The following is a 17,601-nucleotide window of genomic DNA, read 5'->3' on the forward strand; positions in this document are numbered from 1 at the left end:
TTACTTAACAAATATACATATTAGCTTTTTATTTGAAGAAAAAATTTAAATGAGAGAGTACTTTGCAATTAAAATAATGAAAAAAAAAAGACAAAATCTAACACTAAGATAATTTTATTAGAAAAATAAAAAATGTGAAGAATACAAATTATTTTATTGGGAGATAACTTAAAAATAAGTTATAAAGTAAAGAGAATATAATTGAAGAATCGGATTACATATTAATCCAAAATTATTTAAATATTCAAAAACTATATTCCATTATTTTTATAATTAAGATAACTTTTTAGGATAGGGTACCTACCATTTTTAGAGTATCCATACCGGACCCGATTATATTCATGATACCCGAATTTTATAATTATCCGGATAATTTTGATTTTTACTACTTGAATCCTATTTATACAATATAAGAAATAATCATTAACTATCTAAATCTACTAAATATTCATTTATTAAGTTAAAATTTGATTTTCAAATTCAAATTTAAAATCAAATTTAGTACATGTTATTACAAAAAATTAAATTAATAAATTAAAGTTAAAATCATAATTACAATACTTAATGAATTAATTTAATTAAATATTATATTAATAAATAATTTATAAATGAAAAATATATAATATTTAAAAATATTATTTATAATTGGGTCTGGATAATATGTATCCTAAAATCATTATCCAAACTTATAACAAATAGTAATTTTACTATTTAAATCTAACTCGAAATCAATTATAAAATAACTTATTTTTATTTAATCTAGTTGAATAATACAAGATACCCGTTGCAAATTAACCATTGCTATCTTTATTGCTAAGTCACTTTATTAATAATAGATGACAATAAGTAAAAATAAGTGGTTGGTTCAATCGGTTAAAATCGTTCTTTCGATAAAAAAGTTTTGGGTTCAAGTATTACTGGTGACCATTTGTTGGGGTTATTTCGAATGTACGACCTGCAATCACCTGTCTTAAGTTATCAAGTATAACATATCTTACCCTGACTTAAGGGACTGAATAACCTATTTATCTCAAGATTTATTTTTACCAAAAATTTTTTTTTTCCACGTTTTACAGCTGATGTGGACGATAGTGTGCAATTTGGTAATCTAAAAAAGAAACTTTGGGTTTTTTTTTTGGATTAATATTTCATTGATAGTGTATCATTTTTATATATTGTCAGTAAATAATACAAAGATATCTTATTAATGAATAAAATTTTAAATTTTAAATCCTTAAAAATAAATATTAATAAATTTATTTAAAATTAATTAATTAAAATTAAAACTTTTCTCTTCTTTATCACCTCCTTTTACATTTATCGTCTCCTTTTTTTGATTTTTTAGTTTTTTTTATTTAATTTTAATTCTCTTATCTTTGTCTTGTCAAATTCTGCTTTGTCATTTTTGGATTTATAAAAAGATCAATGGCACATCCATGTCTTGTGAGTATCCAAAATGTTTTAACAGAAAACATATTTGATAAGCTTTTCAGGTCTTTTGTGAACTTTTGCTTTTTCCAGCATCTCCTGTTTTTTTATGTTCAACTTTTAGCTGATCATTATAATCGGTGGTCAAATTTATTTACCTTATTAAATTATTTCCTTGCAGCAAGACCAATTTGAATGTCTTTTGCCAACCTTCATCCAAGTAAGTGATTGATCTGACAGATCAAGAAGAATGACTGCTATGTTTGCCGTTTTTTAAGGCAAATCAGTTGAATTTATTGCATCTAGGCCTAGAATTTGTTGCCGTTTTTGTGAGTATCTAATATTTTTTTTAAGAGCTTAAAATTTTAAATTTTATTTATTAATGAGTTATTTTTGTATTATTAATTGATAATGTATAAAAATAATATATTATTAGTATATGTGAAATATTAATTTTTTTTAATTACCATGTGTAATATAATTAACGAGGGGGAGTCGAGAGTGTTTAAATCCACAAATTCGATGAACTTCCCACACGACAAAATTACAGAAAGTTGTGGTCTTCGTGTATTTAAGTTTTAACCTCGCATTCTCTAAAACCCAAACTCCCCAACCTCAGCATCGACCATCTCTCTTCTTCTGCCTCTTCCTTTTCGGGAGCTTGCTTTAAGGTTTTAAAATTCTACCCGATAATCAATTTAACTTCTTGCAGTTTTTCCATGGCGGCTGGCCTATCCGCAGCCGTAACCCGTAAACCCTTCCGTTCATTTCTATCTTCGCACCCGACGCCGAAGCCAACGCCAGTTTTCCATCCTTTACTTCACCTCCAAAAAACAAACTATGGAGCTCGAAGGAGGACAAACTTTGCTGTTTGTTTTGTGTTGGAGGAACAGAAACAGAGTGCTCCCTTGATCGTAAAACTCGTAGAAGAAGGATCCGAGGATGTTGGAGATCCTCAGATCTTAATACCCGCACGTATGGCGGAGAAGTTGTCTAGAAAGAGATCCGAAAGGTTTACTTATCTTGTTGCAGCTGTCATGTCTAGTTTTGGGATCACTTCCGTGGCTGTTATGGCCGTTTATTATAGGTTTTCTTGGCAAATGGAGGTTTGTTTTCCGCTCTTTCTTCCTTTTTATTTTTTTTATAGCACGGAAAAATTCTGAAATTCGTTGTTTTTTATTTTAAGGGTGGAGAGGTGCCTCTTTCTGAAATGTTTGGTACATTTGCTTTATCAGTTGGTGCCGCTGTAAGTTCATATTTGTTCATCACCATTTTTTTTCTCTATAATCGAATTTGGAGTATGATTTGAATGTTGACTGGATCGTTTATTATTTTCAGGTAGGCATGGAGTTTTGGGCTCGATGGGCTCATCGAGCTCTCTGGCACGATTCTTTATGGCATATGCACGAGGTATTTACTTCCTCTTCGCTCATTTCCCTTCTTTTCATCCCTCTGTAACAGCCCACTCTAAGCAGATGAGATTGAGCTCTCTCGAAAAAGATTGATAAAAATGAATTAGTAATGAACTTCTTTTTCTATTTTTACAGTCTCACCATCGACCTAGAGATGGTCCGTTCGAGCTAAACGATGTATTCGCCATTATCAACGCCGTCCCAGCTATTGCTCTTCTTTCTTATGGTTTCTTCAACAGAGGCCTTGTACCTGGTCTATGTTTTGGTGCTGTAAGTTTCTCTTTTCCGGTCCTTTTTTTAGTATTATTCTTTTTTTCCTTTCTCTGTTGTTATCTTTATGAATCTTGATTTTCTTCCTTAATTAACGGTTTTCTTTTTTTTTAAAGAATAAATTATAGTTAATCAATGGTTTAATCCTACTTAATTACTTGTGATCACAAACTTTTTTTTTGGCATATTCATACTTAGAAAAGAAAATTATCTTGATACCATCATTAACATTAAAGAATAATAATATTTATAACATTTGAAATATAATATTATGATATGATATAAAAATAATAAAATATAAAATTAAAAAAAATCATGTTTTTTAAGACATCTGTATAGGGTGCAATATAATATTTTTATATGTTATACATATTTAATATAAAATAAATATAATATAAATAAATGAATTATTAGAAAAATTTTAATAATATTAATATTATTTTCTTTTGATTCGGGTTCTGCCCAGGGGCTTGGTATCACGGTGTTTGGAATGGCCTACATGTTCGTCCACGATGGTCTCGTCCATAAGAGATTCCCTGTGGGGCCCATTGCCAAAGTTCCCTACTTCAGGAAGGTTGCTGCGGCGCACCAGGTTTATATTCTCCACACCAAACATCTTTACTATAAAAAATTAGCTTTTTTATTTATCAGTCTTTTTTTTGGGTTATTTTTCTTACAACGGAATCTAACGTCCATGATCTTCTTCGGATTTGATATCTGGGCGTTCAGCTTCATCATTCAGAAAAATTCAACGGTGTTCCATATGGGCTGTTTCTAGGGCCTAAGGTGATGTCTTTAAACATCTTTTTCTATTCTTCCATTTTTGTCTTTGTTTTATTCCTTTGGTTTCCTTCAGATTTTTCTATTGTTTTGTGAATTGAAAATTTGGTGTGTTGTTGTGGAGCAGGAAGTGGAGGAAGTGGGAGGGCTACAAGAATTGGAGAAAGAGATCAATAGGAGAATCAAATCAAGCAAGGGTTCGTGATAATTCTATTCGAAAGGGACGCATCTTTTAGCAATTTTCTGTGTATAGAAACAATACTGTCATTATCATAAATGGAAAATGATTTGGAGTTGATCACTATTGCTTTTCTACCGGTAGAAAGACATGGATTTGTTTTCTTAAGAAAAAACTAGGGACAAAGGAGGAGAGAATTACAGACAATGACTTGGAACGTACAAACTTCAAATTAAAAAAAAAAATACGGTTTAAGAATTAGAATGAAAGAAATATGCAGTGTACGGATAATTATGTGGATTTACCACTGAAAATGAACTCCTCAAAAATCAGCATTGCAATTTGTAACTCAAGCTTTACTTGAGAATAGGTATCCAATGACAAGCTAGTTGTAAAATCTCAGTGACAAAAGATTAATACCAAATATATGTATATATATATATATATATTTGTTATGCTACACTAATCCATTACATTTTTATGTCTTTTAACTTAATAATTTGATAAACTAATCCATGAATTTTTTTTTAGACAAAACGACAAGATATTATTTATTGATTTAAAGACAGAGTTACAAAAGATAGCAGACTTCACAAGTCTATAAATATAACTATTACATTCGTCAAAATATAACAAGGTGAGAGAAATTCAGGAGCTTGGGTGTAAAGCTCTGTAGTTTTGTTAGTAGCCGCTCTCACTGCAAGAAAGTCTGCTGTTTGGTTAGCTTCACAGTAAGCAAAATGCAAGTTGATTTTAGTAAATCCTGTCACAAGCTGCTGGCAGTCATGGATGATCAGCTCCTAGAGTGATGCCAAATCTTGTATCCTGCTAAAGAGTTGAACAGAGCTTGGAGAATCAGTTTCAACAACTAAGTTAGGTAACCCAAGGTCAGCAGTAATATGGATTCCGGTACGATCAGCTATAGTAATTCAGTAATGCTATATTTTTTTAATTTAAAATTGTTAAAATTTAAATGTTAATTGTTAAAATTAAGAATCATATACTCTATAGATAAATCACACAATATCAGTTGCTATCTTTTAGAGCTTACATCTTGATATTATTGAAAATAGTGACTCAAATTTCATAAAAAATTTATTTGAAATTGCTTAGATATTACTTGATAGATAAGAAAATTTACAAAAAAAAAACATTCTAAAAGGAAAATAATTTTTAATAGGCAAATTTGTATACTTATAAATGAGTAAAGTCTCTATAAGTTTATGTATGACAAAAAAATGTAAGACAGTTGTAGGATTTTATGAGATAAACAAGACTAGTAGAGAATAATATCTTTATAGGTGTGTATGTTGGAGTCAACTATAAGAGACTGAGAAGATCCACAGAGGTATGGATATATATGTTAGAGTGGACTAAAGGAAACTAAGATGATTAACATAGATATGGGTGCACGAATGTATATGGGTATGTATTTGTTTGGTTTGAGAATACTTTATAGGACTAGAGTAGATTGAGATGGTCTTATGAGTATTGATTGTTGAGTGAGGTTGATATGATTTGTATGTTTGTAATTCTCTACAACTAGTGGATCTTGTTTCTCATTCGTAGACATAAGTTAGTTGGATCGAACTAGGTTAAATTATTGTATAGTGTGTAATTGATTAATTATTTGAATTTGTTTTCATTAGCTTAATTGGATGGAGCATTTTGCTCAATAAATGATATTAGAGCTGTGATGATCCCTAACAAGTAGTATCAGAGCTTGATTCGGGAGAGCTAGGAATAGGCCACAGAGTTTGATACCAAGTGATATCAGACCATGGTTCAAGACATGAAAAAAGACAAGCTTATAGGAGCTCAATTCAAGGAAAAGTTCAAGTTCATGTTTTGATCTATTGATTTGTGTGAAATGTGAAGACACAGATATGATTGTTATGAGACTTCCATTACAAGTTGAGCCAAGCATATCTAGCATAAAAACATATGATTTGATGAAATTTCGATCAAGGTGAAGATTGTTAGGAATAGTGACTCAAATTTTATAAGAGATTTATTTGGAATTGGTTAGATATTACTTGATGGATAAAAAGATTTACAAAAAGAAGAATTCTAAGAGAAAAAAGATTCTTAATAAGCAAGTTTGTATATTTATAAATATGTGAAGTCTATATAGGGTTAGGTACATGAAAAATATATAAGAAAGTTATAAGATTTTATGGAATAGACACCTCATAAGACTAGTAAAAATTATAGGATTTTATGGAATAGACACCTCATAAGACTAGTAAAAATTAATGTCTTTATGGGTGTGTATGATAGAATGAACTAAAAGAGACTGAAAGGATTCATATAAGTATGGGTGTTTATGTTGAAGTGGACTAGAGGAGACTAAGATTGTCCACATAGGTATGAGTGTATGAGTGTATATGGGTATGCATTTATTTGGGTTGAAAATATTTCATAGAGCTAAAGGAGATTGATAGGGTCTTATGAGTATTAATTATTGAGTGAAATTAATATGATTTATATGTTTGTAATTTTCTGTAATTAATGAATCTTGTTTTTTATTTATAGATATAGATTAATTGAACTGAATCACGTTAAATTATTGTCTCTATTATAATTGATTAATTGTTTAATTTTGTTTTCGTTGATTTGATTAGATTGTGACTTTTTGCCTAATAGATATATCATCAATTACATCTATATAATTTTATCAGTTATTCTTTCTTTAGAAAATTCTTTTATACATAATTAACAAAACATAATTATCTATATATCTCATAGCAATGGCGAATTCTAATATTTTTATTTTGGAGGGATCAAATAATATTATACATAATCTTAATCTTTTCATAAAATGAAACAAATGTATAAAAAATAAAATACATCAAATAAATAATTTTATTTAAAATTTTAAGAAATTCTTTTTAAAAAATATATAAACGAATCAATTGTTAGACAATATATATATATATATATATATTTAAAAAAAACACTATTAAATGAATGAAGTTGTACTATGGTGTTTTCAGAACTTTGGGGGCAAGGCCCCCTCTATCTCTTATTACCATCCTTTCCTGTCTCATAGCGTATTTTAAACTTTTATTAATTAGTTTATGGTGAAATGACACTAATTATAGTTTACATCAATATATATAATTGTTTTAATAAATTTTAAATTTTAATTATACACTTCTAATTATCATATTCTTTTATTATGCTGGATCAAGGTTAACTCCATTAATATGTACGAAAATAACTTATGCAGATGATTTTCTTATAGATGCAAATAACTTGTGCTTATGATTTTTTTTTTCTTCTCTAAAATTTTGCTCAGTTACTCTTAAATTTCCTTGTTCTTTTATATAATAGCTAGAAAGGCCACGTTAATAGAAATACTCCAAAAGTAAGGGTGATGATTTAATGATTGAAATTACAATTGTCCATGAACAATTATACATATATATATATACCCTGCATTTTATAAAAGAGACACTGAACCAGCCGCTTAACATTATTGTTTTGTAGGTTATATGTATGAATTAATGTATAGTAAGTCCATGAAAGTCACTTTCAACCACGTGCAATGTATATATGAGGAAGGTATTACTTAATTAATTAGAACACAATTCATGTGAAAGGCATTCGGATTAACTAGCAAGGGTTGTGACCAATTGAAACTTATCAATTAAAGAATAATTCTAAATGAAATTTGTCTACAATATTCAAACCTACTTTAGGAGTTCAAATCTCTATCGGGGCTTAGTTTAGCTATTAATTAATTAAATATTATAGCCTAATTTAGCATTGAAAATAATTTTCATGTTTAAAAATTATTTTTGATCCAAAATGTTAAAAAAATGATTTTTTAATTTAAAAGTTTGGTTTTTCAACTCAAATTTTTTTTTTAAGAAATGCTTTTGTGGTGAAAAAATACATTTGAGATAAAAATTATTTTATTATCCCTATATTTTTAATATTTATTAGTTTATATATCTTTTTATACATTTAAATTACTCATTGCAATTTTTTACGGTAATACTAAATATTTAAAATTTTCAGTCACATTTTTTTCATTACACTTTTTAAACATATTTCTTTTCAACCTAATTTTTTTTTTAACCGCAATAGTAATATTAAACTAATCTTAAGTTGGCCTAAAATAGGTAGTTTGATGATGTTGAATTTCCCAAATGAAACAAAGTGTCACCATGTTCCTTAAAAAATATAAATCTATCCCAACATTAGTAGTTTGATCAGTAGGGATGAAAAAAAAAATCAAAAATTGATTTAAAATTATAGTGTTTAATTCAAAATTATTTTTTTCTTATTCAATTCAAAATTAAGTTTAGATATTAAATATGTATATATTAAGTTTGAATCGAATTTTAAATCGAAAAGTAAAATATAAAAAAAAAAATCGAATTATGTATTTTTATTAATTTATATATATTTTTAATTTTTGTAAAATAAAATTATTATTTTATATTTAAAATTATTTAAATATACTAAAATTTTATATGCAAATAATATATAAAATAAAAAATAAAATTTAACAACTGATGAATCATATAAGTAAAATTCAGTTTGAATCATATAAAAAATTATATCAAATTTACATCAAATTTAAAAAATTAATAATAATATATATTATAAAAAAAATCAATTAAATTCAATCTGATTCAAACCGTTTTCACATATTCTAATCAGGCAAGTTTCGTAATGATCATCAGTACTTTTTAGTAGCTTTTGAGCGCTCTGAACTAGAAACATTACAAAAGTTTGGGTAGTACTAGTTAAAGCCTAAACTACACATCTGAGGTGAACTGAGAGATACGGGGATTAACTAAGGATAAGCATTGGTTTACACACAGGAAACCTTAAACAAAAAGGTTATAGGAATATGCGGTTTAATTTAAATGATGAATTTGCGCAGGTTTGAGGTTGGATTCGACACTTGTAATTATTTATTTTCCTATATATATATATATATCTTACTGGGCTTCAATCTCTTCTGTATAAAAAAAAAAAAATTATAACGTATGAGCATTAATGGTGATTAAAGAAGAAGGATGACCTTGACAAACTCATAATTCCCTAAAAACTCTATGTTCTTATAGTTTTGAAAGCACAGTAATCTAGTTAAATTCTTCCTAAAGTACTATTTCTCCTCCTTTCTCCTAAAAAACTGTACTAAGTCACTTGGGGAAAAATTGACTTTTAGCCTGCGCTCCACAAATATGTACAGCTTTAGGAACTCATTGATACGATTGACTTTATGGACTTAGCTTTTTATAGGCATGCTCTCCTCAGCCTTTTTACAGGCATGCTCTCACTTCAAAGTAGTTCCTAGGATGCTAAAATAATACATATTTGACGGATTTTTAATTTATTTTTATTCAATAAGAGAGTATTTTTTTTATTCAGGGGTTGAATAGGAGATAGATCGATTATTTTTTAAAAAATTAGGGTGGGAGATGGATTTTAGAATATTGCCTCAATATGTATATAAAAATATATTTTATTATTTATATAATTATATATGTTAATAAATTTATTTTTTAATATTTTAAATTAAGATATTAAATTAATAAAAATATTATATTTTTATATAATTAGCATCTAATTTATATTTAAAATAATATTTTTATAAATTTTATAATAAATTAAAGTTATGAAATTAATTTTAAATTAAATATAATTTATACATATATATCATGTTAAAATCAAATGTTAAAAATAATAAATCCTACTTTGGATCAATCAAAATTGAATAAAACCTTTTAAAAATAAAATCGGAGTTGGAATTGACTAAAATTCATTTCAGCTCAATCATTCATGACTCCTGTTGATACAGCCACACGGTTGATTCCTATTAGCTTCCCAGCCCAGCTTGGTGCTTAAAATTGTTAGCTGAAAATGGAATCCATAACGTGCACTTTTCCTTTTCATTAATTCCACCTTTTCTAAACAAGTATATATATATATTTGTTTATTTATTTATTTATATATAATTAAAAACAATTAGTGGCAGAAGAACAAACACAAACAAAGATAGATAACAATACGATAAAATGGAGTGGGACTTGCGTACGTTCGTGACCAACACTTCTTTTTATAATTACTAGTTCACCAAAACAAAAAGAAAAAAAAAAAAAGGGAAACCGTCACTCTTGTAGATTAGAGGTAAGCTAATTTGTATCAAAGCTAAAATCTGATGCAGATGGAGTGAAAGTGGAACCTTCAGACTGCCAAAACACGAGACAGGTCGACAAGGCTAGCTAGCTAGATGGACAAACCTAATTGTCCAAAATTAGAAAATAATTTTTAATATCATTTTTAATTAATTTAACCTTAGGAAAAATGTACTTAATTATTTTTTAGAAAGATAAATAGTAAAAATTTTCAAAAATTTATTTTTTAATAACTTATTTTTAAAAAATTTATATTATAATTGAAAATTTTAATAGATTATAAAAATAATAAAGTTATTTAATAATTTTTTTAGAAATTATTTTTCATCAAAATTGATTTATATTTTATAATTTCTTATAAAATAACATTTAATTATTTTATAAATTATAGATTTAATAATTATTAATTTTTTTCTTTTTATAAAGTTATTTTAGATATTTTATAATTTATTTTTTCATATAATATCTAATACAATGATTTAAAATTATTAATGATTTATAATATTATATCAAATATAATAATCTAAAATCATCATGATAATTATATCATCACAATGATCTAAAAAATGATACAAACGCTACCTGAAAGGAATCTTCTAAATGTTTTTGCCATATCTAAGAAAATATGAAAAATGATCAACATAAAAATTTTGTTAATTTAATTGTTAAAATTTATAATTATTTTTTTATTTTATAATTTAAATATTAAATTAATAAAATTTTATCCTTACCTCTTTTTATTCTCTTCTTTTGATCGGAAAAGAACCATTATATCCTCACGTTCTAAAACATCTACATCAATACTATAAAATATTGGGTCTAATGTCAAAGTAGATGGGTATTTGCAATTGTATATGCCGACTGCATTTGATATTGACCATAACCTGAAACTCCGAACAATGGATTTTTTGTTGACCTACGTATTGTCCTACGAGTTGAGTTGATCCGTTGAACAAGAAACCAACCTTTACTTGTCGTGGCAAAAACGTGTTGATGAAAGCGTCACACTTTCCATTTCCTTGCCTAATTTTATTAGTACCAGAAATGTTATTGATTGCTACTGCATTTCTACCTAAACATTTCTACCAACACATGTACACCTAGTAAGAATCGTGTATCCTTATGCTTGGCGCTGTGATTTCTTCTCTTTTTGTTGATGGTGATGGCTCTGAGTGATAGGTTAATTCATTTTAATTATTTGTTGTTCACAATATGTTTAGCACTTTTTAATTAGCTGAACGTGGACTATGGATAGTGGACTTTCACCACCGCACTACCCCAACACCTCACCCCCACAACCCCACTATAATGGTGCTTGGTACCCATCTCCTATCACTCAGTTCCCCCCCCCCCCCCCACCCTTTTTTTTTTCTGCATTTTTTCTCCTTTGCTTGAATTACAAAGTCCACTATCACTTTTTAAATTTTGGATAAACTTCAAGTTTTTCTTTCCCCTTTTCCGGGTTGGGTTTTTCAAGAAACTTTCAAATTCAATGTTTCAATGTCCAATCATTGAACTGTTTCTTGAAAATTTTTGCTGCGTTTTAAATAAGTTATAGGTTAATGCCGTTTTTTTTTTTTTTAAAGAATAAGTTAATTAAACTTAAATATCAAATCAATTAATAATAAAATGTTACTTTAATGATATTGAAATCAAATTTAGGATTGAAGAGTCTCGAATTCAAATTTTAATGATAATGTAAAATATAAAAAATAACAACTCGTCTATTGGTATTTTGGTGAATATTTGGTTAGGGCATAGCGGAACATCAATTTTTGGATTGCAAAGGCTAATTAGATAAAGGAAAAGCACCAAACATATTCTGGCTTGGGCTATTTGAGCATCATCAATTTTTAGGCCTTTTTGTCAACACTACTGTTTTTATGGCCGAAAATGAACAAATCTTGTGTTTCCTTTCATTACCCTGGGCTGGTTGAAGACCAAATCTCATTGATTCGCCTAGAATTACAGATTAGGAGCCCAAAAAGAAGTTGTTTTCTTCCAAAGGGCGTTATTTTGCCAGAAGCACATGCATGCTTTGGGAAAGTTGATGGTCTAAAAGTTTTAGCCCATTAGGCTCAGATTTTGGGGCCGAAGGAATTAGAATAATCAAATCATGTCGCTCGTCGTCGCTTTCACGTGGAAAACCAGTGCAGTACTATAAACATGATTAAAACGCAGGTGATTCGGAGCCCGATTCGTGCTGTTTTCAGCCGAGTTTTCTCGAGAAAGTCAAAATCCACTTCCATTTAACCGATTCACGGTGCAAAACACTGTGTTGGTGAAATGCATATTAGCCTCAAAAGAGAATCGTCGTATCTCACTTCTAAGGACTGTTGCAAGTGCAACCAAAAGGGAACAACGCTGCAAGTTAGTACATGTAAAGAATCAAAATCAGAAACATTGGACACTTCGTAGGTGTTTAGATTTTCCAGAGTTCTAGTACTAACAAAAAATGGTAGAAATGAGGAAAGTTTTGATTTGTTTGAGTTGATCTTTAGGGTTTTGAGGCTAGTGGGTCAGATATCAAATGGAACAGGTTCATGGATGGGCTTCAACAAGCTGGAGTACGCTTGCATGTTGGTCATTCGATGTAAATATTCGAAGCCAAAATGGGTCGACATTACCCAATGCCATTGTTGTTTCTAGGCCATTGCTCAAGATAATGTAGAGACTTTACGTGCTAAGTCCATTGGAATACCAGTGTGAGTATTAAGCTTAAATTAGCTTACTTAATCCTCCAAAAATCATGAGAAATACGTGCAATTTACAGTTATTGGTTCACTTTGATAACGTTGTGTTGATTGTAATTAATTGGTCAGTGTAATTGGTGCTTATTATGTCCTTCCTATCACAGTTACAAACGAGATTATTGGTTGGCAAAGCTCACTGAGAAAAACAAATTAATTCTGTCACTAGAACGCATGGTATTTGATCTGGTCGTGATCTCATTGGTTGTAATTTATAAAAGCTAGTAGTGTTTCAAAATTGGTGAATTGCATTAGCTCTGCTAGTGTAATGCTATGCTTCTTCTTATACTGTCTAACATTCAGTTTTCTTTGTTGCTTAAGTTTTACGTTTGGCATTTCATTATATATATAATCAATATGTTCACTGATATGCATTTACATATATGGTGGTAATAGCTTTATTTCATTGATATTCTTCATTTTCCAGAAATATATAATTTCTGCACATATAATTTTGAAAGCAATAGGCGATGATCTCACAGATGTAGTTGGAACGCATGTGCCACAGGTAACATTTTAAAAATGCAACTTGGGACAAAGTTGGATTGGATTAGCTTATGTCGTTTACCTTACACTGTAACCCTCTCTTTCATCTTTTTGCCTGATCTATGACATTCCTCCAAATGGATTCCAACTAATTTTGCAGTTTCGTGGAGGAAATATATGGTCAGCACTTTGTGCTTGAGGTATTAAATTATTAATTCTTTCATTTGGTTCTAGTTTTTGTGATAGATTAAACTTTGTATGACGAAGAGGATGAACGTTTACAGTACATATAAGGATGAGTTTGCTTCCAATAAAATAATCAAGGAGTTGCTTTCTGTTCAAATAGCATTTGTTTTTTATTTGTTTCATTTAGTATTCTTAAGTGGGAAAAGATCAAGATATAAAATTTTAAAATGATAACACTTCTTTTAGTTTTATTTTATTCTTTTTTATATAATAGGAAGATCTTTTTATATTAATATAAAAGTTATTATTTTTTTGAACTTTGGATCAAAATTAAATTCATAACATTTGCATTTAACCATTTTAATAAAAAAAAGTGTAATATTTACAATAATATAAATGAATCAATCATATATATATATATATATATTGATATTTGTTTCAAATCTCAAAGAGATCTTTGAGTAAGACATGAGAATATCGATATAGGTTTAGTCATATGGAAATTTCTTCATGGCCTTCACATTAAAAGAAAAAATTCATCTTGATGTAAAAGCTAATAGGAATACACAACGGCAAAAGTAATTTTTATATATAAATATTAAAAATGTTTGATTAAGCAACTGATAAGTTGTTTCAAATATAATATAATTTCACAACTTTTTTTTTGGTAAGAAAAATCAGGGGGTTGTTCAGTCATTCAGGTCATGATAAGATATGTTATATTTGAGAACTTACAACAGATGATTATAGGTTATGTATTAGAAATGACCCTGACAAGTGACTACCTACAAAATTCGAATCTAAAATCTTTTTATCGAGAAAGACGAGCCTTAACCGATTGAACCAATCATTTATTGATAATTTCACAATAGCTTTTTCAATTGTTACAAATTGGAAAAGATTTTCTGACAACTTTTTGTTTTTACAAAATAATAAAGATTTCGTAACAACTATTCCAATTGTTGTATAAAATATTAAAAAAATTAATTTGACAACAATTAAAAAAGTTGTTGTAAATTTAATGATATTTAGAAACAATTTTTTTTATCATTATAAATATGGTATGGATATTACAATTATTTTTTTATCGTTATATAAAATATTAAAAAAATTAATTAGGTAACAATAATAAAAAATTATTACCAACATAATATGATTTTGTAGTGACTTTTTTTTTATCGTTATCAATAATTTATAACAAAAAAAAAATTTATCTTTATATAAAAAATTAAAAAAAAAGAAAAAAATAACTCTAAAAAATTATTATAAATATACTACAAGAAAATGGAAGATTAGTGACAGTTTTGTAGTAACGTTTCACTTACAAACATTATAGCTTCCGTGTTTTTATAAAACTTAAAGTGTTTATTATCAAAACGTCACTAAATATTCAAATAACGACGTTGTTACTTATAAACGTCACCAAAAACTTGATATTATCGACGTTTATTGACTAAAACACCTTAAATAATCATGCCTTAAAAATTTGAGTGAATACTAAAGGTGTTTTTGGTAGAAAATGGCTTGAATAATCCTGTTAAAAAATTGATAGGAAATTACTGAATGCATTTTTGGCAGACTGCACCTTCAATAATCTTATTATAAAAAAATATATGCGATTATTGAATGTGTTTTCTACAAGAAACACCTTTAATAATTCCACCAAAAATTTCACAAGCTTATTAAAGGTGTTTTTGGTAAAAAAAACGCTTTCAATAAATATCATATTAAAATTTTAGGATCGTATAGATGTTAACCATAAGGTGGTAGCGTCGATCCCTCATTTTAACCTTTTTTGAGTTTTTAGAGAGATTATTTGTAATTGATTGTTTTAGACATTTTTTTGGAAAAAACGCCTCCACCAATTCTTTAAAAATTTTTGAAGAGAATATTGAATGTATTTTTGGTAGAGAAATGCCCTTAATAATCCATAGAAAAAATATGAAACCAATTTTTAAAGGCATTTTTGGTCGAACTCACCTTTTATAATCCAATCAATAAATTTTTAGGTAGGATTATTAAAGGTGATTTTTGTCAAAAACACCTTAAATAATTCATAGAAAAAAGTTGAAATGGATTCTTAAAGGTGTTTTTGGCTCAAAACGCATTTAATATTTCAAATGATAAATTTGAATAGTCAGATTATTGAAGGTAATTTTTTTCAAAAACACCTTCAATAACATTTTGTTAGGGATTATTTAAGGCGTTACCGATAGGAAAATGCCCTTAATAATCAATTTAATTAATTTTTAGTTGGTATTATTGAAGGTATTTTTTTTAAAACGCCTTCAATAATCCATATAAAAAAATTGAAACGGATTCTTAAAGGTATTTTTTGCCCAAAATACCTTTAATATTTCACATAATAAAATTTTAGGTGAGATTATTGAAGGTAGTTTTGATAAAAAAACGCCTTTAATAACATTTTGTTAAGGATTATTCAAGATGTTTTCTTGCTAAATATGCTTTTAATAATCTATAAAAAAATATGAAACAGATTCTTGAAGGTGTTTTTGGGTGAAAACGCCTTCAATAATCCAATAAATAAATTTTTAACAAAAATTATTGAAGGTAGTTTTTTTTTCAAAAATGCCTTTAATAATCCATACACAATATTCGGTATGGGTTCTTGAAGGGATTTTTTTTCCCCAAAACACCTTAATATTTCACACAATATATTTTTAGATGAGATTATTAAAAGCGATTTTGGTTAAAAATGCCTTCAACAACATTTTGTTAGATATGATTCAAGGCATTTTTTTGCTAAAACCGCCTTTATTAATCCCATTAAAAAATATATTTGATATTGTATATGTCAAATCAATTGTAGGTTTATGCCCAAAAAACATTTAAAGTCAGTTGTATATTTATACCCAAAAATATTTGGTTTATATATGTGATACTACAAATTACATTTTGAAATTTACATAATAATATTATTGTATTTCAATAAATTGACCATACATCCAAAATTAAAACTGATAACGTTGTCATATTAATATATATTTTTGAAATAATTGTACTCAATAATATATTAAGTACACGTAGTGTATTCATATTAAGTATATCAATAATATTAAACCAATACCCTAATGTTCAAACTTAAAGTTTCCATTCAACATGGCATGTTAAAAACATTATGATAATTTGTTCCTCATATATTTACATTCAACCAACAATGTTTAACCTGAAAGTTTATCAACATTGATAAATGATAATACATATTCACACCATTTTTTACGGACTTCATCCAGTTCATCTTTCATGAAGCTTTCTTTACTCTCCCTCTAAAAAAAAATCAAAAGTGAATGTTAATAAATGAGAACATAATGTACATTTTTACTTTTTTGAAGATATAACAAGTTTATAAAATTTATACTAACCTTGAATAGTGTGGTCATAAAATCATTTAGCACTATCTTCTGCATAAAACGAAGGACATAATATCCACATTCAAAATTATCAGGTTGATGAGGTACCTGAAAATTAAATTGAATGGGTTTAAGAAACATTTATCTACACAAACTCAGCATAAAAGAATAAATTTCATATTTATCGGTAATGACACCTATTTCAAAAGGAAATTATTGAACACGTTTGTTATCAAAAAATGCCTACAATAATTATGTATGTAAATTAGAAGAAATTAATGAATGTATTTTTTTTAGAATAAACGCTTTTACTAATCGTTTGAAATTTTGAGTTGTGAAAATTTGAAGTTGTTTTTCACTAAAAAATACCTTTAATAATCTTAAAAATTTTAAGAGAAAATTATTGAAGGCGTTTGTTCTAAAAAAATACCTTCAATAATTATGTACGTAAAAATTAAAAGGAATTAGTGAATGTATTTTTCTAGAATAAATGCCTTCATTAATAGTCTTAAATTTTGAGTTGTAAAATATTGAAGACGTTTTTCACTGAAAGACGCCTTTAATAATCTTAAAAATTTTAAA

The 17,601-nt window shown here is 27.6% G+C and overlaps 1 protein-coding gene across 1 annotated transcript; it reads left to right on the plus strand.

Moving 5' to 3' along the window:
* Nucleotides 1–1,949: 1,949 nt before the first annotated feature.
* On the plus strand, nucleotides 1,950–4,416 carry LOC111280864 (beta-carotene hydroxylase 2, chloroplastic-like). The gene is made up of 7 exons (XM_022868396.2): nucleotides 1,950–2,534; nucleotides 2,615–2,674; nucleotides 2,767–2,838; nucleotides 2,976–3,110; nucleotides 3,577–3,702; nucleotides 3,840–3,896; nucleotides 4,018–4,416. The coding sequence occupies exons 1-7, from the start codon at nucleotides 2,148–2,150 to the stop codon at nucleotides 4,093–4,095; spliced, it is 915 nt and encodes a 304-aa protein (XP_022724131.2). The 5' UTR covers nucleotides 1,950–2,147; the 3' UTR covers nucleotides 4,096–4,416.
* The last annotated feature ends 13,185 nt before the right edge of the window (nucleotides 4,417–17,601 follow it).

This window comes from Durio zibethinus, chromosome 17, assembly GCF_047325235.1.
Source record: "Durio zibethinus cultivar Kanyao isolate XHJ-2024 chromosome 17, ASM4732523v1, whole genome shotgun sequence".
NCBI classification, from domain to species: domain Eukaryota; kingdom Viridiplantae; phylum Streptophyta; class Magnoliopsida; order Malvales; family Malvaceae; genus Durio; species Durio zibethinus.